The sequence below is a fragment of the Branchiostoma floridae genome, chromosome 9, assembly GCF_000003815.2.
Source record: "Branchiostoma floridae strain S238N-H82 chromosome 9, Bfl_VNyyK, whole genome shotgun sequence".
NCBI lineage: Eukaryota > Metazoa > Chordata > Leptocardii > Amphioxiformes > Branchiostomatidae > Branchiostoma > Branchiostoma floridae.
In genome coordinates, this window is record NC_049987.1 from 11,236,582 (window position 1) to 11,249,302 (window position 12,721).

Below are 12,721 nucleotides of genomic sequence, written 5' to 3' on the forward strand. Positions count from 1 at the left end.
ATATATGTGTCAGTGACTTTAGCACATAGGATGCGTGAATTTCCCACCTTCAGTTGTTAGTTAAGACATATTGTGGCTTTCTGAAGTTTCTCAGTAGTGTGTATACTAATGATAAATTTCTATTGACTACATCCGGTACTTAAAGCTCTATTTAATGTGTTGAAAACAATCATGTCCATTGTACAGAGTGAATACCTTATGTGTTTTTTACCAGGGTGACCTAGAAAGCAGCATCCGCGGACTGAACGAACGGAATTCAGAGATCGGCAACTTTGTGAAGCGACTTTCGAAAGGGTGTGGTACTGTACAGGTATGAGTGTACTTGCTGCCTAGTGTATCTGACGTTATCTCTTAGAAGAAGCCTCATTGTATGTCTTAAAAATGTGTGTTCAAAACTAGTCGCATTCATGTGAAAGTTCATCACTTGGTGCACAAAGATTTGTTTGTTTCTCTTGCTGATTTGTTTGTTTGTTTTTTTGTTTGTTTACTGTAGGTGAACGGCCTGCGGCTGGTAGAGGAGGTTCATCAGCAGTGCACGGAGCTGCACCAGCTGATAGAGCAGCGGGAGCGGAGCATGCTGGGTACGGTGTACCGTGAGATGGAGAAGAAGCTGTGTGTGTTTGAGGACCAGATCACGGTGTACAAAGGGCAGCAGCGTAAAGGTCTGTAGCACTAGTTCACCTTTATCCGTCGGGTATCCTATATCCGTTGTTTTAAAAACAGGATATTTAGGATCAAGTCGATAAACTATAGTTTGAAATTGTAATTGTTTAAAAAATTGCAATTCTATGTCCATGCAATTGATATCCGTAAATGCCCTCTTCCAAATACAACGGATATAGGTACCCCACGGATAAAGGTAAACTAGCGTTTACAAAGCGTTCAAACATCTATGGACGTTTAGCAGCTTATAAGATGAAACATAATACAAAAAAACAGAGTTTGGCGTTTCAACAGCATTACACAATACTGTCAAATTGAAACAGGTTGGATTGAATGTTAAGGTGTGCGTATATATTCAAGTCTGCATGTGGTCGTGTGGAAGTCATACCTCTACCATGCTCTATAGGTAATGCTAAAAATAGTAGAAATTTCACAAAAATAGTCACATATCACGCCAGAGGCGTTAGCTGTCGGAGTTGTATGGTTTGTGACCAGCTAACTCCGCTGGCATAGTATCTGGCCACATTTGTCCAATTTCTATTATTTTTCACGCTGCGACCTGTGGAGCCTGGTAGACGACAAGCAATCCATACGGACCTCATGCTGACTTGTATACGCGTATGTGAACACACAGAGTGGACTCATTCCTCAAGCTACCGACATCTTTCGCACCGTAGACGTCCCTCAGTAAGACATCTGCAGCCGCATAGTTCCCATTTTATAACTTTTCTTCGGCCTTTCACCCAAGATGAACTAGTATGCGGCTCCAGATGTCTTACTGAAGGACGACTGCGGTGAGAAAGATGTCGGTAGCTTGATGAATGAGACGGACTGCCTAATGTAATTTACACAGGTTGGATTGAAAGTCAAAAGTTTCGCATATGTCCCCACATGGTATATTTTGAATGACAACTTCTAAACCCGGTCATCACTATAGAAACGTACGGTAGTACATGTACCAATCTTCGCTGAATAACCATTTTATACTAGCGGTAGTGCACTAGAACAGTTCAGCTGTTACATAATGCTGAACAATCTCACCCATTCCGCCTTTTCTTATGATCCCACCCAACAGGAGAAGGCCTGGTACAGTTCAGTAGGGAAGCGCTCAAAGAACAGGACAAGGCCGCTTTTCTGCAGGTAGGTTTATCTGGAACTCCAGACGGACCATCATTTTCATCCGTCACTGATCATAATTAATAGTAAATGCGGATTTGATTTCGTGGTAGCGGGAAAAAGGACTTTTCGCAGTGGTTTTAATTTCGCGGTGTCACCAGCCCTGTAACGTTAGTCTCCTACTGCCATGGAAAAAAGCGGCCACCGCGAAAACACCGAAAATTAAACCACCGCGAAAGTTTCTGCATTTACAGTTATTCAAAATGTGTTTCAAGAAAAAGTGAGAAGTGAAAAAAAGTTTAAAGAAAATACAGCATATTGACTACAGTTAGCAGACTTAGGGTGTTGGTATTGCTACTTGCTTTTCAGTACCTGATTCCGCTGTTTTAATTGTCAACAAAAAAAATTCATTTATTTTACAGACGGTCCACTCCTTGATAGCCCGGGTACGAGAGACCACGGAAGATCGGCCGGCGCTCACGTTCCCAACACGGCCGAGTTTTGAAAACCTGAATCTCGACCTGGAGGACGCGAAGATTCAACTGGAAAAGATCGACCTACTGGACAACAACAACGTCCTGTCAGACTCCGGTGTTAAACTGGAGAGGAAAGACAGTGAGAGAAGCGTTTAGATAAAACAGAGCTTTGTGAGGCCTTTCTGAGCGTCTAACGTTAGCACAGAAGTAATGCTATCCGTTACGTAACCATTTTCTAAACATAGCACAACGTTACGTTAATTACAAAATTTTTGATGATATATTTCGGTCAATCTTACCTCCATATTTACTTTGTAAATTGCCTTCAGGTGCTCTGGTCGTGAATATATTGTACATCTATCCATTGGAAAGGGAAATGATATATGGCAGTGAGTTTGACAAGGTCATTTGAGAAAAGATCGGCCGAAATTGAGCTTCAGAACTATCTATGTTGAGTTAATATTGAACTACATAGAATAGACATGTATTCAATGTCAAAGATGTGACTAAAACGATTTATCAGTTTTTATGAGTCCACTGTATGTATGATACATGTATTTGTCAACTCTCATGTTAATGTACAGGTGCCCTCTCGCTGCACTTGCGTCAAACTTGGGTCACTGCGGGGTTCGTTCACTGCGTCACTGTTTTGTTATTTTCTCCATTTTTTTAGGATTTAGATATTGCGTAATACGTAAAAGTATGACTTGGAAGACGACAAAATACACAAAACTTGTCAAAAGCAACAAATTCGTCCTTTATCTCTAAAATTCGTTGAGTATCTTTCGAACCTCGCAAGCGTGACTCAAGTGCAGTGAGCTGAGAGGGTACCTTACGATACACGTAATAAGCAAGGAAACAATACATTCCTTGAGATTAATGGCTGCACTCATCACGTCAAAAACTCCTGGAGCTAAGATTTGCCTTTTATAACATATTAATGCCATGTATTAACCTAGCATCGATATTCGATCAACTGTAGTAATGTCGGGCATTAACGACCTACAGGTGAAACAATTCTGACACAGAAAACGCCTTGTTAGGCTGAAGTCACATTTCCAAACCTGTGCCCGACCGGGCTGTACATGTATGTTTGTGGAAACAAAAATAGATATGTATACGTAAAAATATACACAAACGATGCCCATGACTATTCTCTTTACGTTCTTATATAGTTTGGTGTCTTTTATATCTTATTATTTGTGACTAAAAGCTGCCTGGCCCTGTCCCAGTTTGAAAATGTGACGTAAGCCATAGCGAGGTTGTCTGTACACGTGCATAGTAGATCATAGTAGACACATATATGTGTCGTTCTTTAATACTGTTACGATATGTTCCGGTTTCTAATATTTTTGATTCGATAAGTTCCCTCACCATGGTATACCAATGATTGTCAAGTTTTGCAAAGTTCGGATGGTATCATGTGGCTTTTGTATATTGCATCATTTGCAGTGCATCAGATACATCCTTGGGTTAGGTATATATATAGTCTGACAACGTACTAGTACTGTAACTTACTCAGGCAATGATTAACCCTTTAAGTATATGGTATTGGATTTTCACATGGTTTCAATAGACAGATATTATTTGAAAGTGAGAAAGTGATATTTTTAAATATAAATATATAACTACGAAAACTAGATACAAAGAGATTTATATGTTAAAACATATAAATCTCTTTGTATCCAGTTTTCGTAGTTATATTGAAATACAATAAAATATTTGTTAGTTATGTCACGTGTTTCGTCTTTTCGACTCTTCTTGTTTTGACAAATGATACGTCGTATTGCAGTGCAGCCACACCTTCATTCTTCAAATCCCACTTCGTCAAAAGGACGGTTCTATTTCTATTTTTGGGACAATGTCTAGGAGAAAAGCGTTGTTTATCGTCCACTCCAATAATTGACGCAACATAACGACTGTATGCAGCTGGGAATGTAACAGTTAATAAAGTGGAGTGACGTCTTAAAGTCAGAAAAGCTGTTCAAAACTGGTCATAACATTACCAAATACTTACCCGGATCAAATGGACCATTCCCTAAGTGTCCCTATTCAAAGAGCACACATTGTATCATCCATTGTTTGATCTGGGGTTGAAGACAATTGAAGTTTGGTACCAACCAACCTTGGTGCCGGACAAATGTAATTGTCCCTCGACGTGGAACGTGGTGAACACTGCGTGGATTCTCGCTTCCACGCCCATCCTGAAGCTCATTTGTAGTCACCTGAAAGAAGAAGCCCCTCCCCTTTCGGTGACGTGTGCACTCTCGGCTTGCATAATCCTCAGTTCTTCACAACCCGTTCTGGCCGACCATCCCAGGGTGGGAATAGTCAGATGCAGCACCCCAGCAGTACTATTTTGGGCTGGGTTTCACCACGTTCCACGTCGAGGGACAATTACATTTGTCCGGCACCAAGGTTGGTTGGTACCAAACTTCAATTGTCCCTCGACGCTGTCACGTGGTGAACACTGCGTGAGTTTGAAGCGGAGGCCAGAACAAAAAGACCAAAGTGAAACAAATTTGACGGTTAGTCAAAACTTTTCAAAGGTCTAAGAACTAGACCAGTTAGCCGCTTGCATAATGACCTTCACTGATACCCCGGATTGACAGACAGCAAAGGTAGGCGCACTTCTGACAGAATGGCCACTGAAGCTTTATGTGACTGAACTAGCTTCTGAAAGGAATGATATAAGCCAACGAGCTATCGTGGCTGAGCACACTGCCTTGTGCGGTTTGGCCAATGCGCGGAACACTCTTGAAACGGAATCAGAACAGAACTTTGCTGTCCTGGCTAAAAATGCTTTCAAATAAAACACCGGACACACTTCCTTCTGCTCAAACTACGACAGAAACCAAAGAATAAGAAGGTTTGTCCGGTCGAGAAGTCTTTGTCAGTCTGTAGACTTCAAACGACAAACTCTCTTTAGAAGAGGTCATATGACTAGAGTCTAACAATGCCAATGATTGATTTCTGACACTAAGGCTACTAACATAGCCACCTAAGAGTCAACTGTTTGAAACAATTTGCCGGTGCCCACTTACGCAGGAGTTTCAGGACCACTGAAACGTCCCAAATAAACTTACCTCCAGCTCAGCGAGACCTTCCCCTACGTGGAGAGGAGCAACTTCCTTCGCTCTTGCCTTCAGACGCTAGGAGCAATATGGTCGCTACTCCAGAGATTAGCACTCTCTGTAGAACAAAAGTCACCAGGGACGTCCACACAGAGAAAGTTGTCTGAAGGACCTGGGAGTCTACTGGTACAAGAGCAGACTTGTTGGCACTGGACTGTAAAAAAGCGCGAACCGGATGAGTCTCCAAGGTAGCATGCCGATGTGCCCCCGAACGGTGCCATTTGCAACACCCGCACCTCGTATTGTATGTAGGAATACTCTCAGCATCTTTTAGACGAGAATGGCCTGCTGAATAGACACAGTACGCGACGCCTACAGATCAGGCTCCCAGGACAGAAACCGGGTAAGAATCTAATATATATGTGGGATACACTAAGTCCAATGCTCCCCATTTGCGGAGGCCGGGACACTTGTGTAAGGTCACGAACACACTGGTGTCACAGATCAAAAGTTAAAAAAACAAACCTTGCATGAACTGATCTGGCGCGGAAGTGCTCGCATGATGTCAAAGCCAGACACGAAGACGGTTGACATGTGGAGACTACTCACCACCACACACTTACACATGCTGAGGGCGAGGTGATGGGCTGGAGACATGTTTCTGACCCGGCAGTTGACAAACTTGAAGATGAAAAACTAAGATACAGACACGGTGAGACGCGCGCGTCCTAGCAGAAGGGTGACACTGCGAAAGGTGGACAGCATCTGAGAGTGCCAGGCTCTACAACGAGCCCAAGGTCCACCTGTGCGAATGCCTCTTGGGGAGGCCAAACAGAGAGCTGCTGCTCTGTCTAACGCGATGTTCTCCCTGAGACACTGGGAAAGTGCCATATGACTGAACGTAAAAAGGGGGTAAACTGACCCATCAAAAAAAAGGGGTCCTGACTAGCCCTTTATGGTAAAAACCAACACTCCTTATATTGTAGAGTGAGGGAGAACATGAAGAAGGTGAAAAAGTAGGTAACTGAGCAGAACTAACACTGTCGCTGCTGTGACTGCTCAAAACTTGTAAAACAAGTGCGAACCGAGAACTCAATAAGAGACCCGTTCTTGTCAAAAGACAAACTAGTATCCTACTCAAAGGAACTACTCCTGAACTCAGGAATTCACCAAAACTGGGAAAAAAATTCCCAAAAGGTTAGCATAGACCTAGACTAAACTAGGAAAAACACTCAAAGGTAAAAACCTTTACAGTAAAGTGATGCTAAACACTGACACCAACCAAAGGTCAAACCAGGTGCAACAAAACCTGAAAACTACCATCATTCAAGAAATGGTGAAAACTTGGTAAAACTCAGAACACAAAAAAGGTTAGATAACCCAGCTGAAAAACAGTCCAGAACAGAAAACTCTGACATGTGTGAAACACAAAAAGATTAAATAATTTTAAAATATTATTTTAAAATATATAAATACATTTTCTATTCATTTAAAATTTTATAAAACCTCCTAGATTTTAGTAACTAATTTAAAGTTACCTCAACTTGCACAAGAATCCTGTAATTTGCCCATATATTATACCGACATAGGTACCACACACCCTCAGAATGGTAAAAACCATAAAGGTACGGCAAAAAACGGTCGAGAAAAAAGTAAATAGACATTTAAAAGCGGTAACTACCGCAAACCCGCTAAAACCGCAGTCAACGTAGGAATAAAATCTCAAACGGACCGCAAACGCAAATGCAACACTGCAGTTTACACTGAAACCGCAAGAGGGCGTCGAGAACTCGGGCAATCTCGCGAGAAAAGCGAAAAACAAAATGGCGCTCACGTGACGTAAACAAGTTTGTTGTGAACAGAAGTGAACATTCTAGAAGGAATCTGCTGTGCGAAGGCACAAAGTGAGCACATCTAGCGGAGCAACAGCCCCAAAACAAGGATATCAACCCTGACATACATGCTCACTATGCTAAAAAAGGAATTTGGGTATTACCAACAAAAGATCGGCCAAATCAAGCGCCTGACAAGGACGACATTGCGGCCACAAAAACACACTGAGTGACTGACATGACGCTAACGTTTAATAACGTTACTGATCGATCGCCGAAAACAGTAGGTTGCCCGAACAAACTCAGCTAGCTAGCAGAGGCACCGGGCGCGGTTAAGTAGTAAGTCCCAACGGACCAGCGGGAACCACCTGTCTAGACTGAAACTGTTTCAAAGACAGCAAAAAAGGAGGCACCTATGAAGGAAGCCTCAGCTAAACTGCAGAAACCGCATGCAGCGAAACGATCGGTGGCTGAAACTCAGGACAAAACAGAGTCCTTGCTGAAACCTCAAGGTAAAACTGAGGCAAATAACCGCTGAACAACTTCTACCCAAGTTAGAAACGTAGAAAACGTAACTACGTGTCTCTAACGAACGGAGAGACTGGTCAGACGCAGAGAAAAAATATATTCTGCTGCGTGTAAACGAAACCGACTCAACGGTGCGTAAAATTATGTGGCAACAGACGCAGAGAAAAATAAAATTCTGCTGCGTGGAAACGAAACCGACTCAACGGTGCAATCAAAATATGTGGCGTCAGACGCAGGGAAAGTTATATTCTGTTGCGAGGAAACAAAACCGACTCAACGGTGCGATCAAAATATGTGGCGTCAGACGCAGGGAAATATTATATTCTGCTGCGTGGAAACCGACTTAGCGGTGCATTTAATGCAGCACAAAAACGTAATACAACTCCACCATCCATGAATTAAGTGGAACCGGAGTAAAGTGAACTGAGGACAACGTGCAAAGGGTACGTTACGAGTAACGTTACCTAAAAAGGTAAGTCGAAGGAAACCACACCTACCGGAGTGGGACAGCACGTTGTACTCGTTACGGCATGGTACGCACTCGGCGACCATCTTGTGCCGATCGTGGAAGACCCATGTAGCCAGTAGTCGCCAGCGTTGTCCACACTCTTGGCGTCTGAGAACTGGCATCTCCGAACTGGTATTATACCAGTTTCTCTGAAGGTCTTCCAGCGATGGGGGCACATTTGCAACTAGGACTGTCCTGTAACCGACTCGCGGAACAGCGCCCGTGCAAAACTTATGTCTCTCGATGTGCCCCTGTGCATCTACTGTTAACACACACGAACATTGCCGGTGTATAACACTCGATGCACCGGGAAAAAGGGAGACCATGTGTCGACCTTCCAAGTCTTGTCTTCCTGCCAGAACCATCCCTAAGGATACGTTGAATGCCTCTTTGCGCCTACGAAAGCCGCAAAGGAGCCGAGAACTTCCTGAACTCCCAGGAATTCTTCAGACATCATGCTGAAGGCCACACGGAGTGCGTTCTGAACTTCCTGTGTGGTGATGACGCCCAAAGTGGCACACAACTCCGCTAAATTTTCCGGAAAATCTTCCTGCTCCTGCCCGGACAAATGCTCCTGCTCAGACTCCCGAGGAGTAGACTCGCCGCCATGGAGCGTAGAACTCCCCTGTGCTGCCGGGAGACCGGCCATACGGCGCATAAACTCCCCCAGACTTTTGGCAGGGGGGACGGCGGCGAAGCACGTGGTTGTACACAAGCACGGACACGTTCCAGCATGGCGGAGCAGGCGGGGCAGTACTTGCCCTATCTTCACGCGACGTTTTCCTCTTACGCTCGCGTTTCTTGTCCTCTTGAACTTGCCGAGAGCGCGACTTATGAGGGTCACTTTCTTTTGCGTGACCACTCAGACTTATGTTAACTCGAACTACGGTCACTAATTGTGACAGAGCTATACGGAATAGGTCTTACTATTACGAAGCAAAAATTATAACTGAGGATTATGCAAGCCGAGAGTGCACACGTCACCGAAAGGGGAGGGGCTTCTTCTTTCAGGTGACTACAAATGAGCTTCAGGATGGGCGTGGAAGCGAGAATCCACGCAGTGTTCACCACGTGACAGCGTCGAGGGACAAGTGTCCACAGCACGTACAATAGTACATCACCGCTCCACGATGGCTTTCAGCAGCTACCACATCATGACGATAGTCGCTAGTTTCTTCTCCCATCTCGCCATCTTCAAGTGGCTGGCCCCCTGGATGTTGAGGAAAGCGTCCCCTGTTTTTGCTACTTTGCCTCTAGACAAACAGATTGTAACGAGAAACCGGTATCTATCTTATTTTACTGAGTCCAAAGATCACTTTCTTGCATGCGTTTACGTGGACTTTTATTAATGAAATCTTTAAATAGAGCGATATATAGCACATTGATGAATGTATCGAAGTATAGGACACAGCTTAAAGTCCCTTTGTTGCAAGCTAACAAATTTAACAGAGCAGTTCCTTGTTAAGTTATCGACATTTGTAAGTCCCAGGAGACTAGGATATTAAGAGATAATACAAGACTCTTATCTGCGCTAATTAATATAGACTAAAATCCTCCTCAGTGTGATGTCCGCCTTCCACGGGGCGGTTACCGGGGGTATGGGCTTGTACGTCTTTCTGTATCCTGGAGAAGCGATTCCCACTCAGATATGGTGAGCTTTCCATTCTTTATCATTGCATTTTATCTCTCCCTTGGGCGTTATTTTCTATCCACGCGTTGGTATTTTAATATCGGTACTACCGTAGCTTCGTATTTTACACTTATCCTGATACTACGAAAGGTCACCCAGTCGAATTCACCTCATTTGATGTGTCTCTACATACTTTCCGTTGCGTTCTGTTTTTGGTTTCTGTGAAGCTGACTATTTCAAACCGCTCCGTGGACTTGAAAAAAGTTTGAACTGGCTCAAATATGGAGGATATCTTGACACAGTACATTGCTGTATTTACATTTAGAAGACTAAGTGTACAATACAGCACGTCTATGGTCGGCCGACTACTCGGCAGCTTCAATCACCCCTAAGCTCATGTTGAAGCCGATTTGCACTTGAACCTAACAGTGCTCTTCTAACCTCCTCTCGCATTCAGGCATGACTCGCCTGCGTTCAGACATGCTACATGTATCATAATGGGATACGCACAGGCAGGTACGTATGTGATACATAGAGTGTTTATTGAATCAACCACCTTGGGAAGTAATGAAATGTTGACAGATTGCCAGATGTACCTAATATGTCATTTATAAGTCTCTTTACCATTGAGAGAATATCTACAAGATAAAGGACATTTTGAAACACCTAAAGAGAGAGAAAGAAGATGCTAAGTGAATAGTATTGCCGCCTCCACAGGGAGATTTCAAATCATGCGTCATTCCTCCAGAAATATTTTTAGAACCACAAGTTCTTGCAATTGTAACAACTTTTACGTTACACGTTTTACCTACAGACACGCTGTTAATGTTATTCAATACTTGTCTACAAGATCGGCTGATGATCGTGCACCACGCCATCGCGTGTATAGCAGCATATGCTGGATCCGTAAGCTATTTCCTTGGTACATTGTACTGTTAAACTTTCTTCACCTATAGCGTTGGGATTAATGCTTCTATCGGGTATTATAAGGTGACAGTTATGTTATCATACATCTTTGAGAGTTTGTAGCCTGTCCTATCTCTGAAACAACGCGCATAAGCGATAAATTTCTAAACCGTTAAGTTTGGTCGACAGGCAAAGGTAAATAGCAAGATTTCTATGCCTGTGACATAGAGGATTATGATAGTACATTGTGCTTCATTGTACACAACAAAATTTTTGTCAACCTGAATTTTTTTTAAGACGAGCTAAAATGTAATCCTGTGATTTAATTAAGCTTAAGGGGCGATTTAACAGGATTCTTCCGTTTTGAAGGTGATACCTGCTTTGCCGTATTATGGCAACTTCTGGGTACTAATGGAGCTGTCATCTCCCTTTGTCAATCTCAGGTAAGGCAGTTTAGGAACATCTGAACCTACTCGAATAACATTGTTTAATGACATCTCAGAAATGTTGTAGTATCATTCCTGTAATTCCGTGCATGTAATTCCTGTGTTTCTTGATCAGAGGTTTAAAAGACATGCGATGCCCTTCATCCCACATCCCACATCTGCTGTATGCAAGTGACGACTCGTGTCTGAAAGTGTATATTAGACTATTAGTACTATATTAGAGACTATTAGTACTCTGACTGTGTATTTGGAAGTCACTATACACCAACGATATTGTTCTGTAGGTTCTTGATCGTCCTCTTTTGTATTAGCCTCGCATTTTCTAACATTGTCTTTGTGTAAATTGTCTGAGTGCCTTGTAGATTTATGCCGAAATTCAATAGTCAAGTTATTTTACTCCCGATGATTTTACTAATTTATGTATGTGGAGATATGCTTGACTCCTGTGAGTAACTCGCAATTCAGCTAACCAGCTGCAACGTTTTACAAATAAAATCATTCATTCAGGTTGTGTACCTCCTTGATCTAATTGGCAGTGGCATTCTTTTCGCCAATCAGATATAGAAGTCACAATTTTCTAACAGATTTACTTTAAATCAGTTTGCATTCAACTTGGTACTATTTCATGTCTTCAGATGTTGAGTCTTTGGTGCACTGTTATGTTCATCAATGCCGGACTGTTTCAGAGTTTGTTTGAATCACATTTTCTGTAGCAACAGAAATGAGAAGAACGTATTGGAAAATGATTTACAACGTTTTGATCATGTCAAAAAAAAAAAAAAAAATACCAGCGGTGGACAAGAAAACTCAACAAACTAGGGTCGGCGAGCTTTTGCTTGGGTTGGTCGGGTAACAGGAAACACAACCGTTCCGTGGGATTAACACACGTCTACCTTTTCATCTCCAGGATGATTTTATACTCGCTGGGTCAGGAGCATTCTCGTCTGTACCTGCTGAACGGAATCCTAATGCTGGTGACGTTTTTCACCTGCCGTGTGATGACCGTACCTCTGTGGTTTCAACTGGCGGAACCAATGGCAACCGGAGAGCTGTACGAAATCGGACCGTTACTATTCTTTGCCGTCGTAGTCTTGACCCCCATTATCTATGGGATGAACATTTACTGGTTCGGCAAGATGTGCAGCAAAGCGTTTCAACATCTATACCACGCCAAGATTTAACAAAGAACACACCCTTTCACCTCCTATTGTCACTTGATTAGTTGTAAAGCCTGACTTAAATATTTCATAAACATCCAGAGAATCCTGCTATAGACGATGTGTGTATTGTATCACTATCCAATCCAAAAGACCAGAGTTGGTCACTTATTTTGTTGTGTGTTATGCAATGTGCACATAAAATATACTGGTTAACCAGCTACAACTAATTAACAAAGAATGTAAAAGGGATCTTTGCTAAATTCAAAGATGAAACGATATTTAAAACGTATTGGCGCTAATACGATCAGTTTTAGCCTGTGGGCCTTTCTGTTTTAATGTCTGCGATAAACGATGCATTCCACCATAAAAATCAGCAAATGAA

At 42.7% G+C, this 12,721-nt stretch overlaps 2 protein-coding genes across 2 annotated transcripts in view; both read left to right on the top strand.

Annotated features, from left to right (window-relative positions):
- Nucleotides 1–471: 471 nt before the first annotated feature.
- LOC118422679 (E3 ubiquitin-protein ligase TRIM9-like) lies at nt 472–2,616 on the top strand. Its single transcript, XM_035830370.1, has 3 exons — nt 472–662; nt 1,739–1,803; nt 2,202–2,616. The coding sequence occupies exons 1-3, from the start codon at nt 575–577 to the stop codon at nt 2,409–2,411; spliced, it is 363 nt and encodes a 120-aa protein (XP_035686263.1). The 5' UTR covers nt 472–574; the 3' UTR covers nt 2,412–2,616.
- Nucleotides 2,617–9,289: 6,673 nt separating this feature from the next.
- The window catches only part of LOC118422673 (TLC domain-containing protein 4-like), an 11,847-nt gene continuing 8,415 nt past the window's right edge, over nt 9,290–12,721 (top strand). The window contains exons 1-5 of the mRNA XM_035830361.1: nt 9,290–9,479; nt 9,759–9,848; nt 10,285–10,343; nt 10,642–10,733; nt 11,103–11,176. Coding sequence (XP_035686254.1) covers nt 9,328–9,479; nt 9,759–9,848; nt 10,285–10,343; nt 10,642–10,733; nt 11,103–11,176 — 467 coding nt within the window. The 5' untranslated portion in view covers nt 9,290–9,327. The remainder of the gene's footprint in view (nt 9,480–9,758; nt 9,849–10,284; nt 10,344–10,641; nt 10,734–11,102; nt 11,177–12,721) is intronic.